General features: G+C 68.7%; 1 protein-coding gene across 1 annotated transcript in view; it reads left to right on the top strand.

The window, feature by feature from the left end:
• MUC5B (mucin 5B, oligomeric mucus/gel-forming) overlaps positions 1 to 12,995 on the top strand; it is a 36,406-nt gene that overhangs the window by 8,289 nt on the left and 15,122 nt on the right. The window contains exons 19-33 of the mRNA XM_036221625.1: positions 99 to 199; positions 351 to 502; positions 842 to 1,094; positions 1,946 to 2,125; positions 2,526 to 2,765; positions 3,568 to 3,724; positions 4,056 to 4,184; positions 4,376 to 4,520; positions 4,615 to 4,658; positions 4,733 to 4,930; positions 5,127 to 5,918; positions 6,246 to 7,609; positions 7,695 to 8,073; positions 8,704 to 9,821; positions 10,524 to 11,940. Of these exons, the coding sequence (XP_036077518.1) occupies positions 99 to 199; positions 351 to 502; positions 842 to 1,094; positions 1,946 to 2,125; positions 2,526 to 2,765; positions 3,568 to 3,724; positions 4,056 to 4,184; positions 4,376 to 4,520; positions 4,615 to 4,658; positions 4,733 to 4,930; positions 5,127 to 5,918; positions 6,246 to 7,609; positions 7,695 to 8,073; positions 8,704 to 9,821; positions 10,524 to 11,940 (6,669 nt within the window). The remainder of the gene's footprint in view (positions 1 to 98; positions 200 to 350; positions 503 to 841; positions 1,095 to 1,945; positions 2,126 to 2,525; positions 2,766 to 3,567; positions 3,725 to 4,055; positions 4,185 to 4,375; positions 4,521 to 4,614; positions 4,659 to 4,732; positions 4,931 to 5,126; positions 5,919 to 6,245; positions 7,610 to 7,694; positions 8,074 to 8,703; positions 9,822 to 10,523; positions 11,941 to 12,995) is intronic.

Genomic DNA, 12,995 nt, shown 5'->3' with positions numbered 1-12,995 from the left:
CCGCGGCCCCCATGCGGGATGGGGGTGGGACAGGCCTCTGCCAGCTGGGGGGAGGGGGCCCTGGCTGCGTGGCCTCCCAGCGTGTCCTCCTTCCTCAGGGTGCGTGGCCCCCATGGTGTACCTGGACTGCAGCAATGCCTCGGTGGGCACGCCCGGTGCCGAGTGCCTCCGGAGCTGCCACACGCTGGACGTGGACTGCGTGAGTTGGGGGAGGGGGACTCAGCCACTCGACTGCCCGAGGGGTGTGCCCGCCCATAGCCAGCGCAGCTGGGAGGGGCTGCGCCCCCTCCCCTGATGTCCCCGGGCCGCTGCAGGGCACGAGCTACTGACCGGTGCCTGTCCGTCCACAGTTTAGCACTCACTGCATGTCTGGCTGCGTCTGCCCCCCGGGGCTGGTGTCAGACGGGAGCGGGGGCTGTGTGGCCGAGGAGGACTGCCCCTGTCTGCACAACGAGGCCGCCTACCGGCCCGGGGACACCATCCGTGTCGACTGTAACACCTGGTGGGTCTGGGGTGCCTGGAGGTGGGGCTGTGGGGGGCAGAGAGACCACAGGGGCAGCGGCCTGAGCTGGTCCTGGCCAGTGGTCCTTGGCGGGAGGCAGAGGAAGAGCTGAGGCCTGATGCTGCTCCTACCCCCTGGAACGCCGTCGGGTCCCATCCATCCTCTGGAAGGCACCCAGGGGCAAGGGCCAGTCAGGGCTGAGCCCAGGGCCACAGGGGCCGAGGGCCACCGGAGCTGCTTCATATGACCGGTCACAAGTGTGGGAGGGGCAGGGGCTGGGTCCCTGTCCTTGTCACGGCTGTGGTCCCCGTGAGCAATGTCCCCTTCCTTCCCCTGCAGTACATGCAAGAGCCGCAGGTGGGAATGCAGCCACCTGCCCTGCCTGGGCACCTGCGTGGCCTACGGCGACGGCCACTTCATCACCTTCGATGGTGAGTGGTACAGCTTCGATGGCAGCTGCGAGTACACCCTGGCCCAGGACCACTGCGGGGGCAACGGCAGTACCAACGGGACCTTCCGCATCGTCACCGAGAATGTCCCCTGCGGGACCACGGGCGTCACCTGCTCCAAGGCCATCAAGCTCTTCCTGGAGGTGAGGGGGGTCTGGAACATTGTCCCTCAGTCTGTAGGGACCAGCCCCACCCTGTCCCACCGGCAGCGCCAGGGCACCTGGCCCCCCAGCTGTACCATGTCTCGGGGTGTCCGGAACAAGTGGCACAGCCCAGGGACTGAAAACCAGGGGGGGTCCCTCTCTCTCTCAGTTCCGAGGCCAAGACCCCAACGTCCGGGTGTCCCAGGCCCTCGCTCCTTCAGGAGGCTGTGGGGAGGGTCCTCCCAGCCCCTCCCGGGTCCGGGGGAATGTGGGCGACCACTCCCCGGCCTCCGTGACCACAGGGCTCCTCTGCGTGTGCATGCCCCTTCCCTGCTCGCTCAGGAACTCCAGACGCTGGGTTCGGCGCCCCCTAAGTCCAGGATGATACTGTGAGACCTTCCACTTAATCACATCTGCAAAGACCCTCTCTCTGAGCAGACTCACGTTCACAGATTCTGGGGCTAAGAACAGAACATGGATGTGTCTTGTTGGGGGGGGGCCTCCATTCAGACCACCACACCTGGGGACCACCCCCAGTAGAGGGAGGTCAGAATTCACAGGGCGGAGAGTGGAGCTGCTGGCTGGGGGCGTCTCCCCAGAGTGGGCAGGTGCGCAGGAAGGCGGCCGCGCGGGGTCGGCGGGGGTCGGGGGCCAGGCAGGTGAAGTCTGGACGGCGGAGCAGGGCCTTAGCTCAAGCCCGAGGCGCCGCGTGCCCCTCCCCTGCTTGCTCCGGTCCCAGCTCCCAGCATGCCCTGCCCACACCCCCTGCCTCGAGTTCACTGGGCTCGGGCTTAATGCCCAGGCCGGCTCTGGCCCCAAAGCTGAGCACTCGGACCCCTGTCCCTCTGCAGAACTACGAGCTGACTCTCCACGAGGGCACCTACAAGGCAGTGCAGAGGGGGCCGGGCGGGGGCCTGCCATACAGGGTCCGGTACATGGGCACCCACCTGGCCATCGAGGCCCGCAGCGGCCTGGTCGTGTCCTGGGACCGGAAGACCAGCGTGCTCATCCGGCTGCAGCAGGATTACAAGGTGAGGGCGGGCGGGCTGCTGGGTCCCTCAGGCAGGAGCAGAGCCTGCTTCCGGTCCTCACCCTCTGGCAGTGGAGGTCCACTGAGGGCTGGGGTCAGCCACGCCTGTGTGGGTGCCGTAAGGGGTACGCTGGCCCCAAACCCACCGACGGTGTGTCCAGCCCTGCTGGAAGCCGCCCTGCTCCCCGGTCCCTGCTCAGCGTCCGCACCCCTGGGCCGAGGCGCCACAGGAAGTGGTGCCTGCTTGCCTTCCTGCCCACCGTGGACCCACTGTGCACCTGGGCTGCCTGCAAGTTCACGGGGTGCTGCCTGGGGGAACCAGGGGCCCGCAGTCACCCCTCCCAGGCCAGGCTGCCCCCTGCGGCCCCAGCCCCACGGGCCCGTCTGTCTCCACGCCCCAGGGCAGGGTCTGCGGGCTGTGCGGGAACTTCGACGACAACGCCGCCAACGACTTCACCACGCGGAGCCAGTCCGTGGTGGGCGACGTGCTGGAGTTCGGCAACAGCTGGAAGTTCTCCCCGTCCTGCCCCGACGCCCCGGCCCCCAGGGACCCCTGCACCGCCAACCCCTACCGCAAGTCCTGGGCGCAGAAGCAGTGCAGCATCATCAACGGCCCCACCTTCGCCGCCTGCCGTTCTCAGGTGGGCCGAGGGGCTGGGGCCGGAAGTGGTGGCGCCACCCCGCCCCCCCCCCCCTGCCGTGGAGCCGGTCTGGCCAGGGTGGGGCCTCGAAGGGCGGTCTTCACCCTGAGCTATGCGCATGGCGCACCATCCGGGCCGCCCCCCAGGCCTGCGCCCGTGACCCCTGTCCTGGCAAGAGCCCCTCTGCCGTTCCCTTTGACCACTCAGCCTCCTCCCCCGGAAGCAGGGCCGTGAGCCATCCAGGCTCTGGTATCCGCCCCGGCGCCCCCCATCCTCCCCACGTCCCCTGACCTGCTGGCCTGCCAGTGCGGCCCAATGGCAGAGGACGAGGGACCAGCCTCAGAGACTTCCCAGCGGTCCTTCCTGTTGACAACAACTCCAGGGCCTGCTCACCACACAGTCTCCCGATTCAGGACCCGCAGGGACGAGCAGGGTGGCTGGGTGGGACGGGCTGGCGCTGTGCAGCCGGCCTCCTGACACAACACCCCTGTGAGCCCGACCTGCGCCCCCACCTTGGCTGGTGCTGCCTGCGAGTCAGGTCCACTGGGCTCTGCTGCCTGTGGGAGGAGCCGGCCCCCTCACCCTAAGGGGACAGCCCCCCCACCCCACCATGGTCACAGGGAGGGCTGGTGTGCAGTTCATCGAGATGCCGAGCAGAGGCAAGGGAGGAGGGGCAGGGGCGAGGTCAGAGAAGGTACCAGGTGGGCAGCGGCCTCCCAGCCGCAGCGCTCATGGGTCTCGGACGGCAGGCGAGCCGCTATCCCCCGTGCCGAAGAGGGACCCCTTGGCCCGCCCGCACTAGGTCGACCCCGCCAAGTACTACGAGGCCTGCGTGAGCGACGCCTGCGCCTGTGACTCCGGCGGCGACTGCGAGTGCTTCTGCACGGCCGTGGCCGCCTACGCGCAGGCCTGCCGCGACGTGGGCGTGTGCGTGTCCTGGCGCACCCCGGACGTCTGCCGTGAGTCGGGCTCTGTCCGCGGTGCCGCAGCGCGGGTGGGGGCGGCGGGGGCGGCGGGGCCGCAGCGAGCCCTGGGCCCGCCCCGCGCGCGCGCATGCGCAGCAGACACGCAGCGCGCGCACGTCCGTGAAAACCAGCACACGGGGGGCCGCCAAACGGGGTGACCCCGGGGACGACGGGTGTCCGATTAGGGTGCCCGGCTGAGAAACGAGCCCGCAGCGCGAGGGGCGGCCCCCCAGCTCCCTCCGCCCCGGCGCGAGCCGGCCCTGCCGGGCGTGCCCAGGGGCCGAGGGGTCAGGCGGCGGCCTCAGCCTCTGTCCTCCGCCCTCAGCCCTGTTCTGCGACTACTACAACCCTCAAGGGGAGTGTGAGTGGCACTACCAGCCCTGCGGGGCGCCCTGCCTGAGGACCTGCCGGAACCCCAGCGGCAGCTGTCTGATGGACATGCCAGGCCTGGAAGGTGAGGGGCAGGCTGTCCCGGGGACCCGCACCCCTCATCCCAGGACGTTGCACAGGCACCAGGGGTGGGTTGGGTGCGAGGGGCATGGGGGGACCCGCCCCCCCCTACAGCACCCCCCCACGCACGCATAGAGGCAGCATCGACCATGTGGCAGGAGGCGTGAGTCTCCCCCCCGCCCTGTGCCGCCTCAGGGTGCTACCCCCGGTGCCCTCCCAGCAAGCCGTTCTTCAGTGAAGACCAGATGAAGTGTGTGGCCCAGTGCGGCTGCCACGACCAGGACGGGAAGTACTACGAGGTGGGCGCCAGCGTCCCCACCACGGAGAACTGCCGGAGCTGGTGAGGCGCCCACGGGGGGGCGGGGCGGGGGCCGGGCGAGGCGGGTGCCGCCTGGCCCCTGCAGGGCCTCAGCTCTGCTCTCTCCCCCTCCCAGTGACTGCACCCCGAGCGGCATCCAGTGCACACACAGCCCCGCAGGTAAGGAGGGGCCGGGTTGGTTAGGGGCGGGGGGGCTGGGCCTCCACTGAGCCCTGGACCTGCCGTGTCCCCAGCCTGCAAGTGCACCTATGAGGGCAAGACCTATGGCTATGGGGACGTCGTCTACAACACGACCGACGGGCTCGGCGCCTGCCTGGTCGCTGTCTGCGGCGACAACGGGACCATCGCCCGGTGGACCATGGACTGTCCTGGAGCCTTGTCCACGACACCCTTCACCTTCACCTCCACTGCAGCCCTGCCCTCCACGACAAGTAGGGTGACCCAGGGGGAGCCTGGTGGTCTCGGGGCGGGGGGAAGGCCCAGCAGGCCCTCAGGGCAGGCGTCCTGGAATCCAGCGGGGGCCTGGGGACCAGCCCTGGGGCAAGGGGCCGTGTGCTGCCCCACCCCCGGCACACGGCTGTCGCGGGTGCAGAGGGGGCTGACCAGCCCCCCGCCTCTACCCCGCAGGCCCGGCGCCCACGCTCTCCACTGTGTGCGTGCGCGAGGTCTGCCACTGGTCCGCCTGGTACGACAGTGGCCACCCAGAGCCCGGCATGGGTGGTGGGGACTTCGAGACGTTTGCTAACCTGAGGCAGAAGGGCCACCAGGTGTGCCTGGCCCCGGCCGGCATCGAGTGCCGAGCTCAGCGGCTCCCTGACGTGCCCCTGGAGCAGCTGGGCCAGAAGGTGGAGTGCAGCCGGCAGCAGGGGCTCACATGCCTCAACAGCGAGCAGAGTCCCCCGCTCTGCCACAACTATGAGCTGCGGGTCCTCTGCTGTGACCTCGTGCCCTGCAGCACAGCCCCGGGCCTGGGCACCAGCCAGGAGCCCACGCCCACCCCGACCCTCCAGGCAACAACGGCCTTGACCTCACAGACCCAACCCACCAGCCCTGCCACAGCTGAGACCCGGGGAACCAGCAGCTCTGTGGCCCCAGGCACCACCTGTCAGCCCCAATGTTGGTGGACGGAGTGGTTCGATGAAGATTACCCCAAGTCTGAAGAGGCCGGGGGGGACATCGAGTCTTACGACAAGATCAGGAGCGCAGGGGGAACTGTGTGTGAGTGGCCTCAGGACATAGAGTGCAGGGCAGAGCACTTCCCTGACAGGAGCCCTGAGGAGCTGGGCCAGCGCGTGCACTGTGACCCCAGGTTCGGCCTGGTCTGCAGGAACGATGAGCAGGTGGGACTGTTCAAGATGTGTTACAACTACAGGATCCGCGTGCTGTGCTGCAGCCAGGATCACTGTGAGGACCACACCACCACCACGGCCGCCACGGCCACCGCCACCGCAGCCACAACGGCCACCGCCACCGCAGGAACCACGGCCACCGCCACCACAGCCACCACGGCCACCGCCACAGCCACCACGGCCACAGCCACGGCCACCGCCACCACTGCCACCGCCACCACCACCACAGCCACCACCGCCACCACCACGGCCAGCACCACCACAGCCACCACGGCCACCACCACGGCCACCTCCACCACGGCCACCTCCACCACTGCTGCCACCGCCACGGCCACCACGGCCACCGCCACCACAGCCACCAGGGCCACTGCCACCACAGCCACCACCACGGCCACCTCCACCACCGCCACCACTACTGCCACCTCCACCACTACTGTCACCACTACCAAACCACCAGTGACAGAACCATGGACCTGGCCAGGAAGCAGTCGGGGGGTGACATGGCCCCCCTCGGGCAGCACTACAGCAATGCCTTTCCACTCAACAGGATCGGAATCCCCAACAACATCCCCGAACCCCAGACACACAGACACACTCGAGACATTGGCCACAAGGCGCTCCATGTCTCCTCCGAGCTCCACAAAGACCACCACCCTGGGCAGGGCCACAACCCCGCAGGGGACCACAGGGGGCATCACGACAACTCGCCCCACCACAGGGACACCCGTGGGCACAGCAGGCACTGCCTCCGTGAGCACGCGACCCGCCTCACACAGCAGCGTGACCACACAGAGCACAGAGACGTCGCCGAGAATGACGTCATCCACCGAGGCCACCACTAGCCAGAGCACAACCGCCTGCCAACCCAAGTGCGAGTGGACCGAATGGTTCGATGTGGACTTCCCCACCTCAGGGGTCACAGGTGGAGACATGGAGACCTACGAAAACATCAGGGCCGCCGGCGGCCACATGTGCCGGGAGCCGCAGAAGATCGAGTGCCGGGCGGAGAGCTACCCCGAGGTGAGCATCGACCAGATCGGGCAGGTGGTCAGCTGCAGCCTGCAGGCCGGGCTGGTGTGCAGGAACCGGGACCAGAAGGGGCACTTCAACATGTGTTTCAACTACAACGTGCGCGTGCTCTGCTGCGACGATGCGAGCCACTGCGCCACCACAACCCAAACCCCGACCACGACCGCGCAGGAGGGCTCCTACAGGACCGCCCGCACGACGGGGCGGGCCTCCCCGACAGAGACCACTCGAGGGCCGCGGACAACAGGCCGCACCGCTGGGACCAGCCTGCTCTCTGCCACACTGAAGCCCAGCTCCACCTCTCACACTGCGACCACCAGGACGGCCGCGGCCTGCACGGCGCACTGCGCCTGGACGGACTGGTACGACACGTCCTTCCCGATGCATGGCACCGACGGCGGGGAATTTGAGACCTACGCCAACATCCGGGCGGCCGGCAGGCCCCTCTGCGAGAGGCCAGTGGCCCTGCAGTGCCGGGCCGAGCTGCTGCCCGACGTGCCCCTGCAGCAGCTGGGCCAGGTGGTGGAGTGCGGCCTGCAGGACGGCCTGGTGTGCCGGAACCGGGACCAGCACGGCCGGTTCAAGATGTGCCTCAACTACCAAATCCGCGTGCTCTGCTGCGACTACAGCCACTGCGCCAGCACGGCCCCGACCAGCGCCCCCCGCCACCAGCACCCGCTCCGGAGCGCCGACTTCCGGCGGGACGACACTCTGGAGCACGACCACCACCCGGCCTCTGCCGTCCTCCCCTGGGACCACCCAGAGGGTCACCACTCCCACGTCTGAGACAGGAATCTCCTCCACGGGGACCACCCAGAGCGTCAGCACTCTCACCGCTGAGACCAAACCCTCCTCCCCTGGGACCAGCCAGAGGGTCACCACCACCACGGCCCTACCCGGGACAACCCAGCGGGTCACCAGCCTCACCTCTGAGACAGGAACCTCTATTCCCGGCACCACCGAGACGGTCACCACCTCAAGAACGGAGCCTGGACCCTCGTCTCCTGGGACCACCCAGAGGATCACCAGCCTCACCTCTGAGACAGGAACCTCTGTTCCTAGGACCCCCCAGACGATCACCACCACCAGCACCACCACCACCGCCTCCGAGCCAGGACCCTCCTCCCCTGGGACCAGCCAGAGGGTCACCACCACCACCTCAGAGACAGGTCCCTCCTCCTCTGCGACCGCCCCGAGGGCCACCAGCACCACCTCTGCGACAAGACCTTCCTCCCCTGGGACTACCCAGAGGGCCACCAGCACCACCTCTGCCACAGGACCCTCCTCCCCTGGGACCACCCAGAGGTTCACGACCACCACCTCAGAGACAGGTCCCTCCTCCTCTGCGACCGCCCCGAGGGCCACCAGCACCACCTCTGCCACAGAACTCTCCGCCCCTGGGACCACCCAGAGGGTCACCGCCACCCCCACCCGCGTGCCCGGCACGGAGCCGTGGACCCGCACCAGGAGTAGCCCACGGGGGACGCAGGCCCCCCCTGGCAGCTCCCCGGCCGAGCATTTGACATCCACGGGGACCACGTCTTCACCCACGTCCCCGCACCGCACTCACACGCCCAAGACATCTGCCGTCGGAAGTGCCACGTCTCCCACGGGCTCCTCAAAGCCCGTCACCGCGGCGGTCTCCTCCCACCCTGCAGGGAGTAGCCGCACTGCAGCGACCCCCAGCACTAGCGCCCCCACCCGCACCAGCTCCCAGCCACCCGCTGGACCCTTCACGACCTCCACAGGCACCTCCCCAGTCAAAGAGCCCACCACCCGAACCTCGGAGACCGCTCCCCGATGGCCCAGCACCGGGCCCAGCACAGGGGCCAGCACCGGGGTCTCACGATCAGCGCCAGTGCCTGAGGCCACCAGCTCCTTGCCAGGCACCACCCCGGGCCCCTCCACGACTGCCCCCGTAGCTACAGGGACCTCGGGCAAAACTCAGACCTCTAGCCCTGTGGCTTCAGAGGCCGGGTCCACTGCCTGTCAAGCACACTGCGCCTGGACGGACTGGTACGACACGTCCTTCCCCCTGCCGGGCGCCGACGGCGGGGAATTTGAGACCTACGCCAACATCCGGGCGGCCGGCAGGCCCCTCTGCGAGAGGCCAGTGGCCCTGCAGTGCCGGGCCGAGCTGCTGCCCGACGTGCCCCTGCAGCAGCTGGGCCAGGTGGTGGTGTGCGGCCTGCAGGACGGCCTGGTGTGCCGGAACCGGGACCAGCACGGCCGGTTCAAGATGTGCCTCAACTACCAAATCCGCGTGCTCTGCTGCGACTACAGCCACTGCGCCAGCACGGCCCCGACCAGCGCCCCCGCCACCAGCACCCGCTCCGGAGCGCCGACTTCCGGCGGGACGACACTCTGGAGCACGACCACCACCCGGCCTCTGCCGTCCTCCCCTGGGACCACCCAGAGGGTCACCACTCCCACGTCTGAGACAGGAATCTCCTCCACGGGGACCACCCAGAGCGTCAGCACTCTCACCGCTGAGACCAAACCTTCCGCTCCGGGGACCAGCCAGAGGGTCACCACCACGACGGCCCTACCCGGGACAACCCAGCGGGTCACCAGCCTCACCTCTGAGACAGGAACCTCTATTCCCGGCACCACCGAGACGGTCACCACCTCAAGAACGGAGCCTGGACCCTCGTCTCCTGGGACCACCCAGAGGGTCACCAGCCTCACCTCTGAGACAGGAACCTCTGTTCCTAGGACCCCCCAGACGATCACCACCACCAGCACCACCACCACCGCCTCCAAGCCAGGACCCTCATCCCCTGGGACCACCCAGAGGGTCACCACCGCCACCTCAGAGACAGGTCCCTCCTCCTCTGCGACCGCCCCGAGGGCCACCAGCACCACCTCTGCGACAAGACCCTCCTCCCCTGGGACCAGCCAGAGGGTCACCACCACCACGTCCCTACCCGGGACAACCCAGCGGGTCACCACCACCACCTCAGAGACAGGTCCCTCCTCCTCTGCGACCGCCCCGAGGGCCACCAGCACCACCTCTGCGACAGGACCCTCCTCCCCTGGGACCACCCAGAGGGTCACCACCACCACCTCAGAGACAGGTTCCTCCTCCCCTGGGACCAGCCAGAGGGTCACCACCGCCACCTCAGAGACAGGTCCCTCCTCCTCTGCGACCGCCCCGAGGGCCACCAGCACCACCTCTGCGACAAGACCCTCCTCCCCTGGGACCAGCCAGAGGGTCACCACCACCACGTCCCTACCCGGGACAACCCAGCGGGTCACCACTACCACCTCAGAGACAGGACCCTCCTCCTCTGCGACCGCCCCGAGGGCCACCAGCACCACCTCTGCGACAGGACCCTCCTCCCCTGGGACCACCCAGAGGGTCACCACCACCACCTCAGAGACAGGTTCCTCCTCCCCTGGGACCAGCCAGAGGGTCACCACCACCACCTCAGAGACAGGTTCCTCCTCCCCTGGGACCAGCCAGAGGGTCACCACCACCATCTCAGAGACAGGTCCCTCCTCTGCGACCGCCCCGAGGGCCACCACCACCACCTCTGTGGCAGGACCCTCCTCCCCTGGGACCAGCCAGAGGGTCATCACCACAACGTCCCTACCCGGGACAACCCAGCGGGTCACCACCACCACCTCAGAGACAGGTTCCTCCTCCCCTGGGACCAGCCAGAGGGTCACCACCACCACGTCCCTACCCGGGACAACCCAGCGGGTCACCACCACCACCTCAGAGACAGGACCCTCCTCCTCTGCGACCGCCCCGAGGGCCACCAGCACCACCTCTGCGACAGGACCCTCCTCCCCTGGGACCAGCCAGAGGGTCACCACCACCACCTCAGAGACAGGTCCCTCCTCTGTGACCGCCCCGAGGGCCACCAGCACCACCTCTGTGGCAGGACCCTCCTCCTCTGCGACCGCCCCGAGGGCCACCACCACCACCTCTGCGACAGGACCCTCCTCCCCTGGGAGCAGCCAGAGGGTCACCACCACCACGTCCCTACCCGGGACAACCCAGCGGGTCACCACCACCACCTCAGAGACAGGTCCCTCCTCCTCTGCGACCGCCCCGAGGGCCAGCACCGGGGTCTCACGATCAGCGCCAGTGCCTGAGGCCACCAGCTCCTTGCCAGGCACCACCCCGGGCCCCTCCACGACTGCCCCCGTAGCTACAGGGACCTCGGGCAAAACTCAGACCTCTAGCCCTGTGGCTTCAGAGGCCGGGTCCACTGCCTGTCAAGCACACTGCGCCTGGACGGACTGGTACGACACGTCCTTCCCCCTGCCGGGCGCCGACGGCGGGGAATTTGAGACCTACGCCAACATCCGGGCGGCCGGCAGGCCCCTCTGCGAGAGGCCAGTGGCCCTGCAGTGCCGGGCCGAGCTGCTGCCCGACGTGCCCCTGCAGCAGCTGGGCCAGGTGGTGGTGTGCGGCCTGCAGGACGGCCTGGTGTGCCGGAACCGGGACCAGCACGGCCGGTTCAAGATGTGCCTCAACTACCAAATCCGCGTGCTCTGCTGCGACTACAGCCACTGCGCCAGCACGGCCCCGACCAGCGCCCCCGCCACCAGCACCCGCTCCGGAGCGCCGACTTCCGGCGGGACGACACTCTGGAGCACGACCACCACCCGGCCTCTGCCGTCCTCCCCTGGGACCACCCAGAGGGTCACCACTCCCACGTCTGAGACAGGAATCTCCTCCACGGGGACCACCCAGAGCGTCAGCACTCTCACCGCTGAGACCAAACCTTCCGCTCCGGGGACCAGCCAGAGGGTCACCACCACCACGGCCCTACCCGGGACAACCCAGCGGGTCACCAGCCTCACCTCTGAGACAGGAACCTCTATTCCTGGCACCACCGAGACGGTCACCACCTCAAGAACGGAGCCTGGACCCTCGTCTCCTGGGACCACCCAGAGGGTCACCAGCCTCACCTCTGAGACAGGAACCTCTGTTCCTAGGACCCCCCAGACGATCACCACCACCAGCACCACCACCACCACCGCCTCCAAGCCAGGACCCTCATCCCCTGGGACCACCCAGAGGGTCACCACCGCCACCTCAGAGACAGGTCCCTCCTCCTCTGCGACCGCCCCGAGGGCCACCAGCACCACCTCTGTGACAGGACCCTCCTCCCCTGGGACCAGCCAGAGGGTCACCACCACCACGTCCCTACCCGGGACAACCCAGCGGGTCACCACCACCACCTCAGAGACAGGTTCCTCCTCCCCTGGGACCAGCCAGAGGGTCACCACCACCACGTCCCTACCCGGGACAACCCAGCGGGTCACCACCACCACCTCAGAGACAGGACCCTCCTCCTCTGCGACCGCCCCGAGGGCCACCAGCACCACCTCTGCGACAGGACCCTCCTCCCCTGGGACCACCCAGAGGGTCACCACCACCACCTCAGAGACAGGTCCCTCCTCTGCGACCGCCCCGAGGGCCACCAGCACCACCTCTGCGACAGGACCCTCCTCCCCTGGGACCAGCCAGAGGGTCACCACCACCACCTCAGAGACAGGTTCCTCCTCCCCTGGGACGAGCCAGAGGGTCACCACCACCACCTCAGAGACAGGTCCCTCCTCTGCGACCGCCCCGAGGGCCACCACCACCACCTCTGCGACAGGACCCTCCTCCCCTGGGACCACCCAGAGGGTCACCACCACCACCTCAGAGACAGGTTCCTCCTCCCCTGGGACCAGCCAGAGGGTCACCACACCCACCTCAGAGACAGGTCCCTCCTCTGCGACCGCCCCGAGGGCCACCAGCACCACCTCTGCGACAGGACCCTCCTCCCCTGGGACCAGCCAGAGGGTCACCACCACCACGTCCCTACCTGGGACAACCCAGCGGGTCACCACCACCACCTCAGAGACAGGTTCCTCCTCCCCTGGGACCAGCCAGAGGGTCACCACCACCACGTCCCTACCCGGGACAACCCAGCGGGTCACCACCACCACCTCAGAGGACAGGACCCTCCTCCTCTGCGACCGCCCCGAGGGCCAACCACCACCACCTCTGCGACAGGACCCTCCTCCCCTGGGACCAGCCAGAGGGTCACCACCACCACCTCAGAGACAGGTCCCTCCTCTGTGACCGCCCCGAGGGCCACCAGCACCACCT

Source organism: Rousettus aegyptiacus, unplaced genomic scaffold (assembly GCF_014176215.1).
Source record: "Rousettus aegyptiacus isolate mRouAeg1 unplaced genomic scaffold, mRouAeg1.p scaffold_m13_p_5, whole genome shotgun sequence".
NCBI lineage: Eukaryota > Metazoa > Chordata > Mammalia > Chiroptera > Pteropodidae > Rousettus > Rousettus aegyptiacus.
Note: the sequence above shows the minus strand (reverse complement) of the source record. Positions and strands in the feature narration are given on the sequence as shown.